The 24042-nt window shown below is 44.3% G+C and overlaps 1 protein-coding gene across 5 annotated transcripts in view; it reads left to right on the forward strand.

The window, feature by feature from the left end:
* The first annotated feature begins 442 nt into the window (after positions 1–442).
* KLHL32 (kelch like family member 32) overlaps positions 443–24042 on the forward strand; it is a 74515-nt gene continuing 50915 nt past the window's right edge. For 3 of the 5 annotated variants that reach the window (XR_004692223.3, XM_035109348.3, XM_060272607.2), the window contains exons 1-3: positions 443–765; positions 14115–14205; positions 19022–19202. Coding sequence is in view for 4 of the 5 variants with exons in the window: in XM_035109348.3 (XP_034965239.1) it covers positions 14183–14205; positions 19022–19202 (204 nt within the window). In the remaining variant the exon portion in view is untranslated. Of the gene's footprint in view, positions 887–14114; positions 14206–19021; positions 19203–24042 lie in introns of those variants that run through there. The other 2 variants (XM_088665987.1, XM_088665988.1) reach the window with 2 other exon arrangements.

Below are 24042 nucleotides of genomic sequence, written 5' to 3' on the forward strand. Positions count from 1 at the left end.
ATACAGTACGTAGTGACAATGAGGGTCACTTGGAAGCTTTAACTCCAGCACACAGACTTGAAGGGGGCGCCCTCTTCCCTTGGGACAAAATATCTTGAGCCCAACAGAGGGGTGGGGAAGTCTGCGTTGGACTCAGCGGTGCCAACTTGAATAAAATATTGGGGAGGGGCCATGATGCGGCACGCGCATCCCATTTGATTGGCAATGCCCATCAACTTGAAACCGGGGCCGTCAAATATTTTGGGTGGCCCGAAGACCCCCTCTGCCCCTAGGAATGGGTTGCTATGGTTGGATCCGTTGGAAAGGCCCGTGAGCTGCGTGGGGCTCCAGCCTGCCCTGCTCTCGCTCCGAGGCGCCTGCAGCGACGCTTAAGCTACGGCGCTGAACGTGGGAGCGCGGGCGGGACTCCCTTCCCTGTCCGCCTCCTTAATCCGCCCCAGGTGTGTTGCTCGGCGTCCTCCGGCTTCGCCGCTCGCTCACAATGAGTGGCCGCCGCTGCTTCTGCGCACTGGCAAGGAGGAGACCCGGCTGGAAGGAGAACGGGAGGCGGGGAAGGCAAGGCAAGGAGAGCGTGGGAGAAAGAGTGGCGCCTCCTCCTGCTCCTCCTGCCGCCGCCGCCGCGTACCAGCGAGTGGAGCGCAGTCGAGGTCGTCCCGCTGCCAGAAGAAGTGCGCCGTCGCTGGGCGCCTCTCTCCGTCCTCCGCCGCCGCTCCTCCTCCTCAGAGCAGCCCGGGGACAAAGCGGGACGCGGCGTCTCCTTGAGAGGTGAGCGCGCGGGGGAAGCCCGGCGGGATTAGGACGCGGCGCTCACTCGCTCGCTCGCTGGGGCAGCTGCTCTCTGAACCACCGGCTCAAGGGGGGTGAGGGGGTCCCCGTGCAAATATAGGTATAATGTTCTAATAATTTTTGCTGGTGACGTTGGTCGGGAGGGCACGGGGCGGAGGGGACGGCGGGCCCTGCTTAGCAAGAGGCGGCAGCAGCTGCAGCGCCTCAGCCGAGCTAATTGCCCCAGTGCAGCAGGCAAAAAAAAACACACCCCACGTCTACTTGAGTTCTGCGGCTCGTGAAGCGGAGCTTTCTGGGCTGCCCCTCAGCCAATAACGAAGGGGGCTCTCTCTCTCTCTTTCTCTCCCCCCCCCCGCCCCGTCTGTGCTGCCCGGTTGCCAGGGCAACCTCAAACAGCGCCTTAGAGAGGCCGGCGCCACTGCTGCAGCCCTGGCGTGCGGTTTCAAGTTGACTTGCAGGCGGCCGGTTTCTGCGGAGCCTGTTGGGGAGCGCGGGCTCGGTGGGAAGCACAGCAGCGCCACTGAGGGAACGGGCCGGGGTGGGGGTGGGGACTCGGGGAGAGTTACGCCGGAGCAAACGTATTTGGGATGGCAGCGTTGCTTTTCTTGTTGTTTTTGTGCCATGCAAAAGGGGGGGGGATTTGGCAGGTGCTGCTTGTCCTGTTGAGCAAGAGTGAGGAAATGCCGCCGTTTTCCGTTCTGCACGACTATTGAAGGCACAAAGGCCGCCTCTTAGCGTTTGCTCACTGCATAATAGCGGGGAGCAGAAATGCTTCGGGGGAGGGGTTCAATCCACAAGTGGTTTTGCCACGTTTCTCTGAAATCCTCTAGATGAGGGATGGGGGTGCTGTCTGACTACAACTCCCATCATCGGTGGCTGTTGGCTGTGCTGCCTGAGAGTGATGGGAGTCCTAGTGAAGAACATCTGGACAGGTTCCCCTTCACTGTTTCAGATTATTCTTCTGCTTTCGGGGAGTGTGTGCTCTGTACTTTCCAACCTTCAGGTTGCTTAACAGGAAAATGGACAACATTGCTAGGTGATTTATGAACCTTTGCGTCTCAATACCTTTCAGTGCATAAATGGTCAGGTGATGCCGTTCATCCTTGTGTGGTGGACAAAGTTTAATTTTATGAATTTTTGTCTTTCATAGAACCATTAAAGAACACAGCAGACCTGCTGGAAAATGTGCCAACCCAATATGAACTGTTTTTTGACTTGAGTTTCTTTTTGTGATTACTTGAAGACTGTACAGGACTGAATTTAATGTTTTCTATAGTTAGATTTCACTTGGTCATTTGAAACTAGGCTGTTACCTTGATATTATATTAGCGTCTGAGCAAAGTTTAAATTGTTACCGAGGAGGTTTTAAAAAATATTACTTGGTGTGTAAAACATCTCATTTAATCTTTTTAAGATTATTATTTCAGTGCAAATAATACCCAGTGTTACTGGCATTGAAATATATACCGTATATTCTGACGTATAAGATGACTGGGCGTATAAGACGACCCTCAACTTTTCCAGTTAAAATATAGAGTTTGGGATATACTCGCCATATAAGAAATACGACCCTGCGTATAAGGCGACCCCTGACTTTTGAGAAGATTTCCCTGGGTTAAAAAGTAGTCTTATACGCAGGAATATAGTAATCTTAATCCTTGCAGTATAATTATATGGCTGTTGATTTGGTAGTAAATCCCATTGTGTTCAGTAGAGGTTATATGTTAGTAAGGGTGTTTAGAATACCAGCCTTAGCTTTTTAAGTAGGTAGCATTTAAGATCCCAAGGGGAAAAGTTTCTATGAGAGTGTGCTGTGCTAATTGTTTAGCCTTCTGTAGCTATCCAATCTCCATAAAGCTGATTTCGTTCCCTTTCAGTGAAATCAGATGGCAATGACGACTTATATCTCCATGTTGTCATAGGGTCCCTAAGGACCCAGAGTAAAAAGGCAAAGGGACCCAGAGTACCAGCAATTAATTATGAGAATTCTGACAAATATATTTGATGATAACACCAATTAAAAATGTAATTTAGTTTTATTATTGTACAAGGGAATTAAGCGTGGAAAACATCGTGCATCCATTTTGCCGAGGCAGAAACCTGGAATGAAGTTAGCCTAAGGTGACTTTTTTTCCCCCACATGCAGAAATATATGCATGAGTAGTTCACTGCATGCGATGCGCAGATCACCAACCAGCCCTTAATCAGCTGACCCACTTTTTGAATTGAGGGGTGTTTGAAATATGGGTCAACTCAGTATGAGCTGCCTAACTGTCTGGGGTCTGGACAAAAGGTAAATATTTCAGAATAGACTCCTGCCTAAAATGTTCCGTTTCAATTCTGATTCTGTCAGGTCAATATGGTGGTGTAAATCAACTCCCAGGCTTGGGCTAAGTAGGGAAGATAGTAAACACACACACACACACACACACACACAGAGAGAGAGAGAGAGAGAGAGAGAGAGAGAGAGAGAGAGAGAGAGAGAGAGAAAGAAAGAAAGAAAGAAAGAAAGAAAGAAAGAAAGAAAGAAAGAAAGAAAGAAAGAAAGAAAGAAGTATTGAATTTGCCAGTTTGGGAACATAAGAACAGCCTGCTGAACGAGGCTAGTGGCCCATCTTGTCCAGCATCCTTCTCACACAGTGGCCTGTGGGTAGCACACAAGGAGGACCTGAGCGCAACAGCCCTCTCACCTCCTGCGGTTTCCAGCGACTGGTGTTCAGAGGCGTATTGCCTCTGACAGTGGAGGCAGATCATGGCCACCCGGGCTAGTAGACGCTGATAGCCTTATTCTCCACAAATTTGTCTAATATTCTTTTTAAGCCAACCATGTTGATGGCTATCACTGCTTCTTGTAGGAGTGAATTCCATGTGTGAAGGAGTACTATACTGAATTGAAAGCAGAGCCTCATATCGGCCGTGGTTAGTTGCATGGAGACTAAAAGATGACACTTTAATTTTACAGATGCCCAAAGTAATTAGGTAAAGGTAAAGGGACCCCTGACCATTAGGTCCAGTCGTGACCGACTCTGGGCTTGCGCGCTCATCTCGCATTATTGGCCGAGGGAGCCGGCGTATAGCTTCCAGGTCATGTGGCCAGCATGACAAAGCCGCTTCTGGCAAACCAGAGCAGCACATGGAAACGCCGTTTACCTTCCCGCTATATTTATCTACTTGCATTTTGATGTGCTTTCGAACTGCTAGGTTGGCAGGATAAAGTAATTACTGAACTAGAATTAAGTCTTGATAAGAAAGTACCCTGTCCCCCCCCCCAAAAAAATCTGTCAACTTGCTTTGTTTCCGCTGTGACAGTATCTGGGGAAGACATTAAGAATATGGTTGCCATGTTGTTGTTGTTTAGTCGTTTAGTCGTGTCCGACTCTTCGTGACCCCATGGACCAGAGCACGCCAGGCACTCCTGTCTTGCACTGCCTCCCGCAGTTTGGTCAAACTCATGTTCGTAGCTTCGAGAACACTGTCCAACCATCTTGTCCTCTGTCGTCCCCTTCTCCTAGTGCCCTCAATCTTTCCCAACATCAGGGTCTTTTCCAAGGATTCTTCTCTTCTCATGAGGTGGCCAAAGTATTGGAGCCTCAGCTTCACGATCTGTCCTTCCAGGGAGCACTCAGGGCTGATTTCCTTAAGAATGGATAGGTTTGATCTTCTTGCAGTCCATGGGACTCTCAAGAGTCTCCTCCAGCACCATAATTCAAAAGCATCAATTCTTCGGCGATCAGCCTTCTTTATGGTCCAACTCTCACTTCCATACATCACTACTGGGAAAACCATAGCTTTAACTATACGGACCTTTGTCGGCAAGGTGATGTCTCTGCTTTTTAAGATGCTGTCTAGGTTTGTCATTGCTTTTCTCCCAAGAAGCAGGCGTCTTTTAATTTCGTGACTGCTGTCACCATCTGCAGTGATCAAGGAGCCCAAGAAAGTAAAATCTCTCACTGCCTCCATTTCTTCCCCTTCTATTTGCCAGGAGGTGATGGGACCAGTGGCCATGATCTTGGTTTTTTTGATGTTGAGCTTCAGACCATATTTTGCGCTCTCCTCTTTCACCCTCATTAAAAGGTTCTTTAATTCCTCCTCGCTTTCTGCCATCAAGGTTGTGTCATCTGCATATCTGAGGTTGTTGATATTTCTTCCAGCAATCTTAATTCCGGTTTGGGATTCATCTAGTCCAGCCTTTCGCATGATGAATTCTGCATATAAGTTAAATAAGCAGGGAGACAATATACAACCTTGTCGTACTCCTTTCCCAATTTTGAACCACTCAGTTGTTCCATATCCAGTTCTAACTGTAGCTTCTTGTCCCACATAGAGATTTCTCAGGAGACAGATGAGGTGATCAGGCACTCCCATTTCTTTAAGAACTTGCCATAGTTTGCTGTGGTCGACACAGTCAAAGGCTTTTGCATAGTCAATGAAGCAGAAGTAGACGTTTTTCTGGAACTCTCTAGCTTTCTCCATAATCCAGCGCATGTTTGCTATTTGGTCTCTGGTTCCTCTGCCCTTTCGAAATCCAGCTTGCACTTCTGGGAGTTCTCGGTCCACATACTGCCTAAGCCTGCCTTGTAGAATTTTAAGCATAACCTTGCTAGCGTGTGAAATGAGCGCAATTGTGCGGTAGTTGCAGCATTCTTTGGCACTGCCCTTCTTTGGAATTGGGATGTAGACTGATCTTCTCCAATCCTCTGGCCATTGCTGAGTTTTCCAAACTTGCTGGCATATTGGGTGTAGCACCTTAACAGCATCATCTTTTAAAATTTTAAACAGTTCAGCTGGAATATCATCACTTCCACTGGCCTTGTTATTAGCAGTGCTTTCTAAGGCCCATTTGACTTCACTCTCCAAGATGTCTGGCTCAAGGTCAGCAACCACACTACCAGAGGTGTACGAGACCTCCATATCTTTCTGGTATAATTCCTCTGTGTATTCTTGCCACCTCTTCTTGATGTCTTCTGCTTCTGTTAGGTCCTTACCACTTTTGTCCTTGATTATGGTAATCTTTGTACGAAATGTTCCTTTCATATCTCCAATTTTCTTGAAACAGATCTCTGGTTTTCCCCATTCTATTGTTTTCCTCTATTTCTTTGCATTGCTCATTTAAGAAGACCCTCTTGTCTCTCCTTGCTGTTTTTTGGAAATCTGCATTCAGTTTCCTGTATCTTTCCCTATCTCCCTTGCATTTTGCTTGCCTCCTCTCCTCCGCTATTTGTAAGGCCTCGTTGGACAGCCATTTTGCTTTCTTGCATTTCCTTTTCCTTGGGATGGTTTTCATTGCTGCCTCCTGTATAATGTTACGAGCCTCCATCCATAGTTCTTCAGGCACTCTGTCCACCAAATCTAAATCCTTAAACCTGTTCCTCACTTCCACTGTGTATTCATAAGGGATTTGATTCAGATTGTATCTTACTGGCCCAGTGGTTTTTCCTACTTTCTTCAGTTTAAGCTGGAATTTTGCTATAAGAAGCTGATGATCTGAGTTACAGTCAGCTCCAGGTCTTGTTTTTGCTGACTGTATAGAGCTTCTCCATCTTTGGCTGCAGAGAATATAATCAATCTGATTTCGATGCTGCCCATTTGGTGATATCCATGTGTAGAGTCGTCTCTTGTGTTGTTGGAAGAGAGTGTTTGTGATGACCAGCTTGTTCTCTTGACAGAACTCTATTAGCCTTTGCCCTGCTTCATTTTGAACTCCAAGGCCAAACTTGCCAGTTGTTCCTTTTATCTCTTGATTCCCTACTTTAGCATTCCAGTCCCCTGTAATGAGAAGAACATCCTTCTTTGGTGTCATTTCTAGAAGGTGTTGTAGGTCTTCATAGAATTGGTCAATTTCACTTTCTTCAGCACCGGTAGTTGGTGCATAAACTTGGATTACTGTGATGTTAAAAGGTCTGCCTTGGATTCGTATCGAGATCATTCTGTCATTTTTGAGATTGCATCCCATTACAGCTTTTGCCACTCTTTTGTTGACTATGAGGGCCACTCCATTTCTGCTACAGGATTCTTGCCCACAGTAGTAGATATGATAGTCATCCGAACTGAATTCGCCCATTCCCTTCCATTTTAGTTCACTGATGCCCAGGATGTCGATATTTATTCTTGTCATCTCATTTTTGACCACATCCAGCTTACCTCCACTCATGGTTCTTACATTCCAGGTTCCTATGCAATATTTTTCTTTACAGCATCGGACTTTCCTTTCGCTTCCAGGCATATCCGCAACTGAGCGTCCTTTCGGCTTTGGCCCAGCCGCTTCATCAGCTCTGAATCTACTTGTACTTGTCCTCCGCTCTTCCTCAGTAGCATGTTGGACGCCTTCCGACCTGAGGGGCTCATCTTCCAGCGTCATAACTTTTATATGCCTGTTGTCTTTGTCCATGGAGTTTTCTTGGCAGGGATACTGGAGTGGCTTGCCAGTTCCTTCTCCAGGTGGATCACGTTTAGTCAAAACTCTCCACTATGACCTGTCCATCTTGGGTGGCCCTGCATGGCATAGCTCATAGCTTCTCTGAGTTATTCAAGCCCCTTCGCCACGACAAGGCATTGATCCATGAAGGTTGCCATATGTCCTCTTTTTCCAGGACACACCCTCTTTTTCATGGGTAGAGTCATCATAGCGATCCATAGTTACAAGTAGAAGTCGACAAATGCGTCCTCTTTTTTGATCTTCACAATATGGCAAGCCTAATTAAGAATGAAGGTGTTAAGAATGTCATTCTTTTAGCAGATGCTTTGCTTTCCCATGGTCCCATATAACAATTATTGCCCAGTAAATGCTGGATATAAAATATGCTCAATAAATAGACCATCTGGATGGGCCCTCGGTTTCTCTCCTGGGTATGGAGAGAAAATCAGCAACCTGCCCCTGTACAGTAGTTCTCTCCTGAAAGTTGCCTGTTTAGGACATGTTTTACCCTTTTCTAGGAATATTTTAAATTTAGCAATTACAAAGATTTCTCATTGGAGGAGGATCCCTGCCATAAGCAGGATGCCTTTGCTCTGCGATAGGGAACAGGATCCAATTTGAATCTGTTTAGCACTCAGTAAATTAAAAGGCACAAGGTGGAACAGAAGTTCCCAGTTCAGCACCTTCAGGGAATGACTCATCAGGACAGTGCCTTTTTCTAGGCGTGCTCAAGGGTATGCAATACTGACACCTTTCCCCCTCCAAATGTTAGAAGTGCGGCACTTACTGTAACAACTTCATGGTGAGTACCAGCACTATTTTTTTTTCCTTAAAAAGAAAAGCAACCGTTCTGCTTCAGGAAGAACTGTAGTTGCTGCCAACCTGCATTCCAGTCCAACCATGACTAGAGAACCCAGAAGGTGTTTGGTATCTAAAGTTGATGAGGCTCCACCTGCGATACTCCCCTTGTTCGTGTTCCAGCATGGGTCATCCACCAGAGTTTCAGCCTCCAAACCAGGCCAAATTGGTTTCATCCAGATATACCTTGAGTTGAGACACTGCTATATACTCTCATTATAACCTGTCTCTGACCTGTCACCGAAGACTCCTCTAATCATCAGTAATGTCTTTTCTTTTTCCTGCCCAGTTCAAAATATCAAATAAAGTAAATGTTCTGCTACATAAACATGGATATGTTTCAAATCACATAGAGGGAGAAAGTAGGGTGCATGTCTTATTTTTAACAGCGAAAGAGGCACACAGTGCCAAACTCCCAGTACATTGGCTCCCAGTATGTTTCCGAGCACAGTTCAAAGTGTTGGTGCTGACCTTTAAAGCCCTAAATGGCCTTGGTCCAGTATACCTGAAGGAGCGTCTTCACCCTCATTGTTCTGCCCGGACACTGAGGTCCAGTACCGAGGGCCTTCTGGCGGTTCCCTCGTTGCGAGAAGCCAAGTTGCAGGGAACCAGGCAGAGGGTCTTCTCGGTGGTGGCGTCCGCCCTGTGGAACGCCCTCCCATCAGATGTCAAAGAGAAAAACAGCTACCAGATTTTTAGAAGACACCTGAAGGCAGCCCTGTTTAGGGAGGCTTTTAATGTTTAATAGATTATTTTATTTCATTTTTCTGTTGGAAGCTGCCCAGAGTGGCTGGGGAAACCCAGCCAGATGGGCGGGGTATAAATAATAAATTATTATTATTATTAACCCTTTCCCACCCACAGCCCACTTCCAATGCCCCCCCCCTTTGGCAGAATTCCCAATACCAGACATAAACCTGACTGGCCAAAAGAGAACTTGGAGAGGGGTCACAATTGCTATTGGAAAGAAGACCCATGCAGACAGAGTAGGCCCAACATAAAGGTCTAAGCAAACATCATTGCAGCCACAGAGCTCATTTTGTTCAGCAACTGGGCATGGAGGCGAGCCTGGCAATCACCCTAACATTGCCGTGAGGCATCCATTGGCAACGTGTTGATGGCTCAAGAGTTAAAAGAATCAGATAGCTAGTGACAGAAAAGATTTCCCTCTGCCAGAGATCCAGGGGAGCTGTTGCCAGACAGACTAGACAATAAATAGTGGCCAAGGTAGGCAAATAGTCTGACATGGAATAAGGCAGATTCCTGTAAATGAAGTCAGGCGGTGATACTTGCTTCTTCTCAGGGGTTATTGCCTTAGTTCTGTATTGTTCAAAACACTGTACGCAGAGGTACATTTCCCAACCTCTTTCCAGGCAACTGGTGTGTTCTCTGTGTTGAGCAGTGGCACCTTGGAGTTGTGGTTGTGGTGGTGCTTGCTGTGATTTGATAACTCTGAATGAGTAGCACATGAATAGGGGGAAGTCATACTCCTGTTCCATCCACACCGAGACAGGAAGATCACTCCCTAATTTTTCATGTAGCCTAGTACCGTATTTATTTACTTTGGCTGACACTGGTTCTTTAGGATCTTAGACAGAGGTCTTTCCCATTACCTGCTACATTTTGAGGTGAAGATATTAAGCAACCTCTATATTTTTGACAATAAGATGAATTAGAGCAGCCATCTAAGTGCTGTGGACACCCTCCCCTTACTCTGTTCTGTGTCCTTCACCTCCTTTTTTATTCTCTGTGCCCTGCTTCCATCTGCGGACAGGCAGCTCCCATAGTTGTGCACTGTCTTCCATACATGATTGCTAACATTACTTGGCCTGCCATATTTTTTTACTGTTCTTCCTCTGATTCCTTTTAACAGTACCTAGACATACAGAAATGTAGCACACAATGCTTTTCTTGCCATGAAGATAAGGGGCTAGGAAAAAGACATCGCCTGCTAAGCATATGTGTTCAGGTACCATTAAATGCACAGGAGCAAGATTTGTTGTTTTAAAAAGTGGGGAGGAAGTAGCAGTCCTCTGTATGTGGGGGTGGAGAATACATCTTTGTAATTTAAGTGGAAATTCTAATGATTATTTGGTTAGTTTTCCTACTGCGGTTATTGCATTGATGTTTTGAGTTACTGTTGCTTTGAATATATGCTGTTGTGGGTTAAACCACAGAGCCTAGGGCTTGCCGATCAGAAGGTCGGCGGTTCAAATCTCTGTGATGGGGTGAGCTCCCGTTGCTCGGTCCCAGCTCCTGCCAACCTAGCAGTTTGAAAGCACATCAAAGTGCAAGTAGATAAATAGGTACCGCTACAGCGGGAAGGTAAACGGCGTTTCTGTGTGCTGCTCTAGTTCGCCACAAGTGGTGTTGTCATGCTGGCCACATGACCTGGAAGCTGTACACCGTCTCCCTCAGCCAATAATGTGAGATGAGCATTGCAACACTAGAGTTGGTCACGACTGGACCTAATGGTCAGGGGTCCCTTTACCTTTACCTAATATATTTTGTAAACTCTCTTGGCATTTGATAATAAAGGATAGTATGTATGAGATTTCCCTTCACTTTTCATAGGCGATGAACAGGGCATACTATCTAAACACCACCCCCACCCACCAAAAAAAGCAATTGTCAGTACTATGTTTAACCATAAATTTCATTGGCTTTGTGGGGTTATCTGAAGTTGGGAAGATGGAAATAGACCTTTAGCTGTCTTCCTGCACCTGAGATCCTGTTTGGCAGCAAATTCACAAAAGCACAAAAATGATGTTTGTTTTAGCTACTCTTATTTCCACTTTTGAAGACCGCTCGGTGATTCCTAGTTCTTGCGTGCAGTAATACATTTCTGAAACTTATAGTCAAACAACTGTTAACTTGTTGGACATTATATAAAAAGAATTCATAACATTAGTGGGCAGGTTGGTGTCCTTATTACGTCTAAAACATTTCCCATCACTGTGTGCTTTATACTGAATAAATGTAGACAGATTCCTGGCTTTTTCTAACTCTTGGCAATAAAATGAGCAAGTGAATCCAACTGGAACTGTTGCAAATGTTTAAATTCACGAGGTTTAAATTCTATTTCAGTTGTGTATGGTATGAATCTTAACATACTTATCACCCTCCAGCACTGACTATGCACTTAAAAATAACACAAAAACAGTATAAGCTTTCTAGTTCTCCCCACTGTGCTTTTAAATCTTTCCTGTGTTGTTGCTGAAAATATACAATGCCTGTCACCTGTATGACTTTCAGCAATAAAATTATTAAAACAAAGGTTTTAAAAAATCGAAAGGTATTTTGTTTGTTTTCTCTCTCTAAAGCAAATAAGGAAGGAATATTTGCGCTTTCTAACAAATCAGTTACACTATAGCTCCTAGTGGTTTTGAAAGATTGAAATTGCTCAGTGTTTTTGTTTCATGGGATGTGCTGTGCCTGTGGGTTTGTAGCTTTAATCTGGTCATAACGTCCTTCCTGGAGCAGAATGTGCTTTTCAAGTCAGCCCACCCTTTCCAGGGCAGTGTTTGCTCACTGCTGTGTAGTAGATCAAAGCAGCTGGAATCAAATATTCTACATGGGAATGCTTGGGTTTATTAAAACAGTAATTGCTGGTCGTGCTGACATTATCAATAGAGTGCAACCCTGAAGGTAGTGCCTCTGTGAACTTTCTCGGTTTTAAAACTGCTGGCACATAGTGCAAAATGCTGATTTTGGGGCAGAACCCATTTGCATCTGATATGGAGCATAAACACATTATTATGTCTAATAGAATGATGAAAGTGATGGTGTGATTGATGGTGGGGGCTGCACAATTATGGTGTAAATAAGTAGAGTGAGACCACCTCATCTCTCAGACAACAATCCCTTCTGAAAGGTGAAAAATAACTTGGATTCACAACGTTTGAAGTTGTCAGCTCTGCTTTTCTCTTTGCTAGCTCCTGTTAGTCTTGGTCTACATATAAAATAAAATGAAGTGATAGATTTTCAGAGGAGATAGGTTGAAGTATAAACCTTCCAGTGAGCGGCACAGTTTTTGAATGTTTCCCCACATGAAACACAAACAAAACTTGGTATGAAGGAAACTTAAGTATAAGGATTCTAGCTCAGTCCTTTTGTTGCAGTACTTGCTTTCTGTTTGCAGGGACACCTTTACTCTGAAATGGTTTATTCAAGGGGTAGCCAATGTGGAGCCCTTCCAATGGTTGTGGACTACAACTCCCATCAGCCTGGACAGTGGATGGTGGGAGTTGTAGTCTAGCAACATATGAAGATACCAAATTGGCTAGCTCTGGTTTAGTGCATTCTGCCATTTCACTGTGTTTCATATGTGGAGGACTCTCAGATGTGAGGACTAGAATGACATTGAAGAGCTTCCTGTTGTATTTCTGAGAATCAATATTTTTTAATGTACAATTTATCAGTAGTGCAGATCGCTGGATATGTATAGCCTCTGGCCACATGGTAGGTTAAGCCTTATGGTTGGCATGCGTACATGCATATTCACCGCTTGATTTCTCTGCACTTGAGGTGTGAACCCATTTCAAAACATACTGGTGCTGAAAGACTTCTGTTCTGGAACGTGGAAAACAAGGGTTGTTGGAAACACTGTTTCACCTTTGCTCCAAGGGAAGCTTCAAAATAAACACCTGCAGACACACCTAGTAAGGCTCATGTGGGAACAATTACTGATGGACTTGCATCATCTGACTCTCTGGGTCTATTTCTTTGTTGCCGCTCCTTGTTGTATACAGTCTTCCTGTATTTAACTCTGCGGTTTAGACCTTTTGGTGCCTAGACAGATATGGGTTTTGAGGTGAACTGGTAAAAAATGAAGAGCACTCAGAATATGAGTTTAATGGCAACCCAATAGGGACTGTGGAATCTCTGCAATACCCCTCCAGTCCTTGGATTAAAATGCACCTGCAAAATTTCCTACAGGATTGGTTTTTTTTTAGGTGGCAGATTTAAATAAACAGCCCTTAAATCAGATTTTAAAAGCTTGAAGCTATAATGCTCACGCTTTTGCTCAACTAAGACTTCAGAAGGTTAAAACTGATCGGAAGTGTACTGAAATAATTTTTGGAAAAGATGCCATACAGACAGAAAATTGTCCAGCAGTGTGAATGGAATAAGTAATGCTTTTCAGATTTCCCAGACTAGAGTCCTGAGACTTGTGTCAGCTACACATTGTACATCATAGGTTTTCCATTTAGCACAAACCGGACCCTGGTTTTGTGCTAAATGGAAAATTTAATCTCCCAATTTGTTAACCTCCTGTGAGCGGACAAGGAAAGTTAGTTGTATTTTTCCCTGGTGAAAGCAATAAAAATATGATAATATGATGGTATAGTCAGGTGGAGCATATGAATGGAGTTTGTGAAAGGGACAAGTCAATATTGGATTTTAATGTAGTCTTGATGGTTCTTAATTATGCACTTTGTCCTGTGAATTTGTTTAATGATTATTGATTTTGCTATAACCTGTATTAATTAGGTATTTCTCTTCCTGTTGGAATATTTTTGTTTCTCTTTTGTATTTGCAAACCATTTTTGAATGGTGCTCTAATATTTTTTGATGAATTGTTTAGTGGAATTTTATCTAACACTTGTATTAGTTATGCACCATATTAAGTATTTGTTGTGCTGTAACTATTGCGTTATTGAAGACTGTTTTTTTCTGGGCTGGTTTTTAAATATTGTAACACATTATCAGCTTCATGTAAAGCATCTGAGCACACATGGAAAAGTAGTACCGGTATACACAAAATTAACACCGACAAATTGGAAGCTATGCACCAATCAAACAATGAGTATTCTATTAATGCTACTTCCTGTATCTTAATTTGCACCCACAAAAAAGTATCTAGGGTTTTATTATTAGTATGGCTCCATTATGTCATCAAATTGTTGCAGCCAGTCTGCTCCATTAATAAGAGACGTCGGCATCCTTTGCCATATATACTGATTATTTTTGAAGTCGTGGGTTTTCTGAACAGTGAACAAAAGTTTGGGCTTATAATTCTAACTATTATTTGTTTTCTTCCTTTTCTCTGCAGCTGGAATGTGCACTGTTCTCCCTATACTTTTTTAAGAAGCAAGAGGTTCAGAAGGGCAAAGCTGAAGGATGCCGTCTGAGGTGTGCCTCAGGTATAGTTCATGGAGCTGTCCTGCCAGTTTCCATCGAGAGTGTGTTCATTCACTGCATGCTAGCCTAGAGGATGGCAGGATGGCAAATTGCATACATAAATATTACATCAAAATGACTGTACCGAGACATGTCCAGGAGGATTTACTTTTTGCTCTTGTGATAGGCTTCAGTGTGTTTTTTCTTTGCAACTTTCCCCCATAGAAACATTTATGCATGGTGTAAAACAGGCTTCCTCAACCTCGGCCCTCCAGATGTTTTTAGCTTACAACTCCCACGATCCCTAGCTAGCAGGGCCAGTGGTCAGGGATGATGGGAATTGTAGTCTCAAAACATCTGAAGGGCCAAGGTTGAGGAAGCCTGGTGTAAAATATTTGCTCCTGTGATTTCTCAGCTCATTTGCATGTTGAGCATCCTAACACATAAAGGATGAAGCAGAAAAGGCAAAAGACTAAGTAGCATTGTGTTGATCCTCATGGGCTCAGCCAGCAGATTGCCATTTAAACTTTGGGGACAGATTGTTTTTATTGTCAATGATGATGAACAATCAAGGAGAAAGAACAGTGAGATTCTCTCCATGGGCCGCCCTCCCCAATTGATTTGATTAAGGCAATTAAATTGGTTGTGATGGTTACTGTGATGGGATTATGCATCAAACAGTAGGAGGTCATTTTTTATAGAGTAATTGCTCTGATAACTATATCTTTACATATTTCACATGTAATTCTATGTATGATTCTTAAAAACTAAAAGAGAAGGAAACGTGAACTCTGAAACACCCCCTGCCCTTTCAAGTTCTTTATCAAATAAAGTCACACCTCTAAAACTATTCAGTTCACAAAATTAGGCTAAGATTCAGACTAACAAATTTTCACTTGATGCCTTAACACACTTATCTGTCTGTAGGATATTTACAATAACATTTGTGTGCATGTAGTAGAAAGCAGACCCAGGTGGCGCTGTGGGCTAAACCACTGAGCCTAGGGCTTGCTGATCAGAAGGTTGGCGGTTCGAATCCCTGTGACGGGGTGAGCTCCCGTTGCTTGGTCCCAGCTCCTGCCAACCTAGCAGTTCGACAGCACATCAAAATGCAAGTAGATAAATAGGAACCACTGTAGCGGGAAGGTAAACGGCATTTCCATGTGCTGCTCTGGTTTGCCAGAAGCAGCTTTGTCATGCTGGCCACATGACCTGGAAGCTATACGCCGGCTCCCTCGGCCAATAATGCAAGATGAGTGCGCAACCCCAGAGTCGGTCACGACTGGACCTAATGGTCAGGGGTCCTTTACCTTTAGTAGAAAGCAGAAGAGCCATTTTATTTGAATATAATGTTCCAACATAGGCTTTTCATCTGAATGACAGACCAGAGAATTTCAAAATAGTATTTTTGCTATCAGAATACTGTATTGGAGACTCTGCAAATTTCTTCTTCTTCTTCCTTTTTTTAAGTGCTGCCACAAATTGTCAGTTATATCAAAAGAAGTCAATAATATATTTAGAAAGATATTCTAGCATATGGACACTTTAACAGTTTTGTGCATTGGGAAGTTATATCTGATTTAGGATTACCAAATTATGCAAAACCTTTTCCCCAAATCATGCATGAACATTAAAAATTTTATAGTAAGGAGTCAAATATTTCAACCCTTCCAAATGGCCCTTTTATTTGAGAATCCTGATATGAGTGATTGGAAATGATTTGAACTATAAAGTGAATGGAGGAAAAGAAACTAAATCCTTGCACACCTCACGTGTTGGTGTCCCAATAAGTCCACATACATGTAACAATTTTGTGAAAAGGATATACTAAGCTTTTCAGACTTGTCCCCCCCCCAGGCTATAATTGCTTAGCTACAAAATGAGGACTGGTGGCTCTCATATCTGTTTTTACAGCAATTTGGATGTTTTATTTTTCTGATTAGACAATAGTGTCTCTGTCTGTCTAGTAGGAATATTTATTTTGTTCATTAATGTATAGGTCCCCCCCCCTAACCCAAAGTTTAGGATGGAACATTAGCTTATTTGTTCAACTTTGCCCAAGTGCTTGGAGTGGATTAAACTAATGCAAACTTCTTACCTATGTCTTCAAAACCTTCTGTGGCTTTGTCCCTCCTTGACTTTCTGCTCTTATATCACCTGACAGGTCCCTTCCTTTGACCATTGCTACTCTAGGTCCACCACTTTCAGCAAGATTTCCTGCTGTCTGAAGTGGCTCCACCCATTTCTCTTTGTTGACCCTTTTGCCTGGAAGTGCCTCCAAGAACGCCTCTATGTGATCTACTCCCCTATTTCCTTGTAGTTTCTACTCAAAACTCGCCATTCCCAAGAAGCATTTTGATTCCCTCTCTCGTACCTATACCTTTAGTGTAACTAAACCACTAAAGTATCTGTAATTGAAGTCATTCATTCCTTCATTTTATTTGTATGCTGCTTTCTTACAAAAGAAATCAAGCTCAGAGCAGTTTGCGACAAAGAAACAGGGACAAAGAAACAATTCCATATTAACATAGGAAAGCAATAACGTAGTAACAAGTTCATAATAACATGGCAAAAACAGTAAAATAGTAACAATTTTGTAATAATATTGCAAAGCAGTAACAATTTCATAAACATAGCACAACAAAAATAAAGCAACATACAAAAAGCTACATTGTAATATAGTGGAACCTTTGTTCTTGAACTTAATCCATTCCAGGAGTCTGTTTGACTCCCAAAAGTGTTTGAAAACCAAGGCATGGCTTCTGATTGACTGCAGGAGCTTCCTGCACTCAAGCGGAAGCCGTGTTGGGTGTTTGACTTCTGAAAAACGTTAAAAACAGGACCACTTATTTCTGGGTTTTTGGTGTTCGGGAGCCAAAACGTATGAGTACCAAGGTATTTGAGAACCAAGGTACGACTGTACTACAAATAGAACACTATGACTTAAACAATAGGCAGCATCCAGTAGCAGAAATAACAAGGGAGCATCACAGTTTCTCCTTAGTTGCTCACAGTCCCTCTCCTGCAGCAGCTTCTTATAAGGCAGGCATGGCCTTATTGGGAGCAATGGGAGGGGAATATGTGATTAGGAACATCATGGGAGGAATGTTTCCAACTACCCCACCCTTCTCCCTTTGAAGCCTTATAACAGGCATGGCCAAACTTGGCCCTCCAGCTGTTTTGGGACTACAACTCCCATCATTCCTAACTAACAGGACCAGTGGTCATGGATTATGGGAACTGTAGTCCCAAAACAGCTGGAGGGCCAAGTTTGGCCATGCCTGTTATAAGGCTTCAAAGGGAAAAGGGTGGGGTAGTTGGAAACATTCCTCCCATGATGTTCCTAATCACATATTCCCCTCCCATTGCTCCCAATCACACCTTCCCATTTTCCTTAACCTCTGTTGTTTACCTGTCCCTGCCACACCTGCTCCTTATATATAATGCTACATGAACTATGATGTGAACTTGCGCCTCAATTCTTCAAGAATTTGGACATTTCATATTATTTGTGTTTATTTACAAATAGACAGGTTGCACATAGGTACAAAAAAGGGGCAGCCAAAATGGTGTAGCCACACTTAGAATACTGTGCACAGTCCTGGTCATCTCACCTCAAAAAGGATGTTGTAGAGCTGGGAAAGGTTCAGAAAAGAACAACTGAAATAATCAGAGAGATACAGCAACAATCCTATGAGAAAAGCTTACAACCTTTGGCACTTTCATTTTAGAACATAGGCAAGTAAGTGATGGTATGATAGAGGTGTATAAAGTTATGCATGGTGAAGAGCAAGTGCATAGAGTGAAGCTTTTCCTGCCTCTTTCATAACACTAGTCATCCATTGTACCCAAACATTTGAAGACACGGGCCAGACATCTTGAAAAACAATGGAATTTGCTATCGTAAGAGGCAGTGATGGCCACCAACTTGGATGGCTTTAAAAGAAGATACAACAAATTCATGGAGGGCAACAGTGTCAGTGGCTACTAGTCAGAATTCTATGTTCTACCTCTGCTGTCAGAGCCAACGTGCTCTAAATATGTCTTCCCAATTGTTGGGAACCATGTGTCAAAAGGCTGCTGTTGCACTCATGTCCTGCTTGCAGAACTTTTCGTAGGGATCTGGTTGGACACTGGGAGAAACAGGATGCTGGATGAGCTGGGCCTTTGGTCTGACCCAGCAGAGGCCTGCTGAAGATAAGAGCCTTCCAAAAGTCTCTGGCCATTTAATTATTTCTGCAAAAGGCAGTCATTCAGTGCCAATCCTCATTTTAAAAAGTGAATCTGTCACGCTAAATTTGCCTAACTGGCTTCTTACACTGTGTTGGCCCCAGCAATTGTGGATCTTCTACAGTTAAAGTCATTAGGTTGGGAGGGCTGGGAGGGATCCTAGTAAATTGGATTAACCCCCAATTTACAACAAAAATAGGCCTACTTTTATAACTGAGGCAGTTGAAGCTGTGAGATAATGGCCACATTGTGAATGTCTTGCAGAGTGATGCTGTTGTACAAAAAGATTTAAGTCCATCTTTATATTTTGGGCCACAATAATAGCCCTGCCACACTGTGATGCATGAGAGTGGGGAAATAACGACAACAATAATAAACCCGTTTCCAACCTGTGTCATTAGTACCAAATCATCAGGTTTATAATCCTACTCTCACTTCAGAGTTTGATTCAATTCAATGGCACTTTTTTGTTGTTGTCTTGAGTAAATACGTGCAGGATTGTATGCTTGACTGACATAATTAGAAATGAAAAAGTAGAAAACATATGCATGCATTTCACTCCTGGTATTTTCATGCTTGTGAGTGTGATTATTTCTTCATCTTTTGCAGTTTTCAAGATATGCTGACTGGCCAGAGGCTTTGCCAGTCTAGTTCTCATAATGATGCTGTCTTGGCTGCTCTGAACCAGCAAAGAAGTGACGGGATCCTCTGTGATATAACTCTAATAGCGGAAGAGCAGAAATTCCATGCTCACAAGGCAGTCCTAGCAGCATGCAGTGACTACTTCAGAGTAAGTTAATATAGTAATATGTTTATGTCCATCAGCTCTGTTTTTAGAACACCATAGCTCTTTGGATAATTAGTAGTATTGAAATCTTTCCAAATATTTTTGCCAATGATCATGGTCTGACCAGATACTTCACAGGACAAGCTTTTTTCTTTTTCTTTTTCTAAATGTCTACTGAAAAGTAAGCCACATTAGATTCAATGGGACTTAAAACTAGATAAGTGAATATAGAATTGTGAAACATAACTGGGGAATTTATTTGACATATATGTCAAGGTAGGCATTTACATGTTTGTAGGTATGTGTATGTGTAGGTAGAGTGGTACCTCCGGTTGCAGACAGGATCCGTTCCGGAGCTCCAGTCAGATCCCGAGGTTTCCACAACCGGAGGTGCCTGTTCTGCGCATGCGCGCGGCACAATAGAGTGCTACTGTGCATGCGCGTGCGGCGAAACCCGGAAATATACTTCCAGGCTTGCTGCGTGGGTATCCCAAAGGATACGTAACAAGAGGGGCACGTAAGTAGAGGTACCACTGTATTTACTAAATGGGGTGTACACAGTTGTTGGCAGTGGGTGTGAGCCTAGGCCAGGCTCTTCCACACTTAACCCGGTCTATTTTATTTTAACTACTTTGTATCTCTTTGATATCATATTTTGAGTTAACCTACAATGTATGCTTTGTGAAGTTCTGGTTCAATAGTAGTTTTCCAATTTAAAGCATTAAGTTTTGTTTTGTTTTTTAACTTCCCTTAAGGCCTGAAAAGGCAAGTGATCTGGAAGACTGGAAGAAGACATGCAGTTGTTTTTCCTAGTTTTATTTAGGACACTTATTCCCTTCAGTAAAATTTGCAAGTTAAACACATAAAAAGCATAGTTTTCGACTCATTAGGGGGGGAAAACACACACCAAAATGTAAAGTGGGGCACCATGTTTGTTGTTGTTGTTGTTGTTTAGTCGTTTAGTCATGTCTGACTCTTCGTGACCCCATGGACCATAGCACGCCAGGCACTCCTGTCTTCCACTGCCTCCTGAAGTTTGGTCAGACTCATGTTCGTAGCTTCGAGAACACTGTCCAACCATCTCATCCTCTGTCGTCCCCTTCTCCGTGTGCTTTCAATCTTTCCCAACATCAGGGTCTTTTCCAGGGAGTCCTCTCTTCTCATGAGGTGGCCAAAGTATTGGAGCCTCAGCTTCAGGATCTGTCCTTCCAGTGAGCACTCAGCATGGGCGTAGGCAGGGGGGGCAGGAGGGGGCAATTGCCCCCCCCTAGAGCAGCGGGGTACCGGAGGGCGGTACGCGCCCGCGCCCTGGCCCCCCAAAAGGAGAGAGAGCGCCTTTTTCTTCTCTCTCCGTGTTCGGCAGGGGAAAGCAAAGCCTAGAGCATAGGACTGCCCCCTCCCCTTGGGGAGCGTGGGCGTTGGCCACGCCCCCCCAAGGGGAGGGGGCACTCCTATGCTCTAGCTTTCCTCTGCCGAACACGGAGGGGAAAAGAAGATGGAGGAGCCAAGGAGAGAGAAGAAAAAAGCACGCTTTTTTCTTCTCTCTCCTTGGCTCCTCCATCTTCTTTTCCCCTCCGTGTTCGGCAGGGGAAAGCAAAGCCTAGAGCATAGGACTGCCCGCTCCCCTTGGGGAGCGTGGGCGTTGGCCACGCCCCCCCAAGGGGAGGGGGCAGTCCTATGCTCTAGGCTTTCCCCTGCCGAACACGGAGGGGAAAAGAAGACGGAGGAGCCAAGGAGGAGAGAAAAGGTGATTCCGGCCACGTCACCGCCAGCCAGCCAATCGGGTGGCTGGAGGTGGGGGGCGTGGCCGGGCCACTTTTAAACTAGCGCGCGAGCGGAGAGTCTTCCTTTCCGCTCGCGCTTTTCCTTGCCTTGCCTGCCTTTCCTTGCCTGCCGGGCGCCTCCAGAGCTCCCTGCCTGCCTTGCCGCTTGCAGACCGGTCACCAGCAAAGCGGCGCTTGCCTTGCTGGGCGCCTCCAGAGCTCCAGACCTCACCGGACCCTGCCTTGTCGGCCTCCACCAGGTGAGTCTGAGCCACATGTGCTGGGGGGGGGGGCTTTGCCGCCACTGCTGCTAGCCCTGGAAGACAGAGCCTGGCCGAGGGAGGGATGGGGTTGCAGGAGGGGGCGTTTGCGGCCATGAACTGAGACTGAGACACAAGCCCCAGGCTAGGCAGGCAGGCAGCCTCTGGGGGACCGGGGAGGAAGGAGGTTCATGGTGTTCAGGAAACTCTTCTGTTGGATCCCTGGCCTTTAAGTAAAGTATTGTGCTTTACTTGAACCGTGCAGAGCTGGTCCAGGAAGTCTCATTGCCTAAAATGCCCAGCTCTTGAAGTTCATTTGGGGGTTGGGGGAATGCTTTGATGGTGTTTCCTGCTTGGCAGGGGGTTGGACTGGATGGCCCTTGTGGTCTCTTCCAACTCTATGATTCTATGATTTCACTGAGATTATACTGTATTTCATTTACAAACCTTATCTCTGGAAATTTAATGCTGTACTACTTAATGTTTGCTTCTTGAGTCTATTGAAACAAAGAGCCAGAAGTCTGCCCCCCCCCCGCATATGCCCCTGGGCTGGACCCAGGGGATGTGAGGGAGGGGGGGAGCTGCAGAGGGTTGGGGGGTGTTTGTGTGTGTGTGTTTGAAGCTGCCCCCCGAAACTTGAGCCCCAAGGAATCAATTGTCAAGCGCATCCACCCTTGCTCCATCCATGTGCTCAGGTAGCCAAGTGGATGTTTTTTCTTTTTGCAGGGTTGCCTTGCAAGAGGGTTTCTGTGTCCCCCCCCCCCAAACAGTGCTGTGTCTTGGTTAGAGGGTTGAATTAGGAGCGAGGAGACCTGGGTTCAAAGCCCCACTCAGACATGAAGTTCAGTGGTCAGCCTTTGGACACCCCCTCCTCTCAGACTGGCCTACCTTGCAGGGTTGTTGAGAGGAGGAATTGGGGGTGAGGAGGCAATGTCGCCCGCCTTGAGCTCCTTGCAGGAGAGCAAGGTTAGAGACATGATAAGTTAATCTTCTTCTTCTTTGGCGATCACTCGTAGCCGAGTGTCTTCCATAAACACGATTTTAACAATGGGTCCGTATGTGACTGTGGAGGCCAATTCTGGATCCACATGTCCTTCCACAGTGGCGACATTGGTTTCCAGGCAGGAGTTCATCACAGTGTGGATTTGCCAGTAAATAATATGTGAATGCTTCTTCCATGATCTCCATGATCCCCCCCCCCCGGTGCGGCTTCTGTTTTCTTAATACGTGGAACAGTGCTGCTTACCTGAATCATTAACAGCCTATAAGAGGAGGATGATAAATAAAAAGAAGTGAGCTGGCTGTGTTAATTATGGCTGAGTTAATTCTGTGCATCTCCTGGCTGTGTTTATTTAGTACTTCTGCCTGCCTCATTGCCTGCTTGTCTTGCTGCTTATGGTTGCTAGGGCATCCTGATAGCCACCATTTTGTTGGTGCCACATGTGCACCATGTGGGAAGTTTTACCTGTTGAACTCTTTCTAGTGGCCTATGGGGGTTTAAAATAAATAAACTGTTTTCCAGTCTGGATTTGAAGTTGATAGATAAATAGTTGATACTGTTAAATAATTTACATAGATAAAAAACTTTGGCATCAATTATCCCATAATTTGGCCCGGTAGTGTTGTTCTTTTTTTCTGAATTTGGTCACCCCCCCCCTTTAGACCTGAGCTTGGCTCATGTTAATCAGAGCAAAAAAACATTAGTGCACTGGTGAGCAGAGGTGAATTATCTTTGATTTGTTAGTAGAATAAGGTAATTTAATCTGAGTTGGTTAGCAATTTGAATTTATATCCGTGGTAGAGGCTTGTTATTTCAGTTCATTTGTGGACAGGGTTTGGTGCCTGATTTGAAGTAAAGTAATAATTATATAACAAATAGGGTGGCAATTTATTTGATGGTTGCAGGAAATATTGGTGCTTGATTAGCCTAATCAATGTTCATAAATGTACCAAGCAAACAGTACAGGAAGACAGGCCTGGAAACCATTTTGACTCCCAAACTGACCAAATGTTTCTCTATGGGGAGGGAGGAAATGGGGGGATGGCAATATATTTTCCTCAAAAAGCATTTTATTTTAAAAAATCCAATTTAAATAAAAAAAATCCGATTTTTGGGATTTTTTAAAAAAATAATAATTGATTTTTATCCACCCTGCTCGGCACGCAATTATATATAATAAAATTTTGGTTTCATTTTGCCTTTTCCATGCTGAAATGTCACAACCTGGACGACCATGGTTTGCCCCCCCCTAGATTTGATCCTGGCTACGCCCATGGCACTCAGGGCTGATTTCCTTCAGGGTGGATAGGTTTGATCTTCTTGCAGTCCATGGGACTCTCAAGAGTCCCCTCCAGCTACTATTATTATTTTACTCCACCTTTCTGTAAAAGTATTCAGCTGTTAATTCATCATCAACAACAACCACATCTTTAAAAGCAGCACTACACTAACCAGACTAGAACAACAAACTAACACAGCAGTTCTGAGAGCATCTACTTAAATAAAAATCTTCACCACCCACCTAAGAACAAGAAGTTCTGGAAAAGATCCTGATGCTGGGAAAGATTGAGGGCACAAGGAGAAGGGGACAACAGAGGATGAGATGGTTGGACAGTGTTCTCGAAGCTACTAACATGAGTTTGACCAAACTGTGGGAGGAGTGGAAGACAGGAGTGCCTGGCGTGCTCTGGCCCATGGGGTCACGAAGAGTTGGACACGACTAAATGACTAAACAACAACAACAATGTCCTGGAAAATATATGGAATCTTGGGTTGAGGCAGTGAGCTGTGATCTTGGCAAGAATTCGGAGCACTCAAAT

This window comes from Zootoca vivipara, chromosome 3 (genome assembly GCF_965207765.1).
Source record: "Zootoca vivipara chromosome 3, rZooViv2.hap1.1, whole genome shotgun sequence".
Taxonomy (NCBI): Eukaryota; Metazoa; Chordata; class Lepidosauria; order Squamata; family Lacertidae; genus Zootoca; species Zootoca vivipara.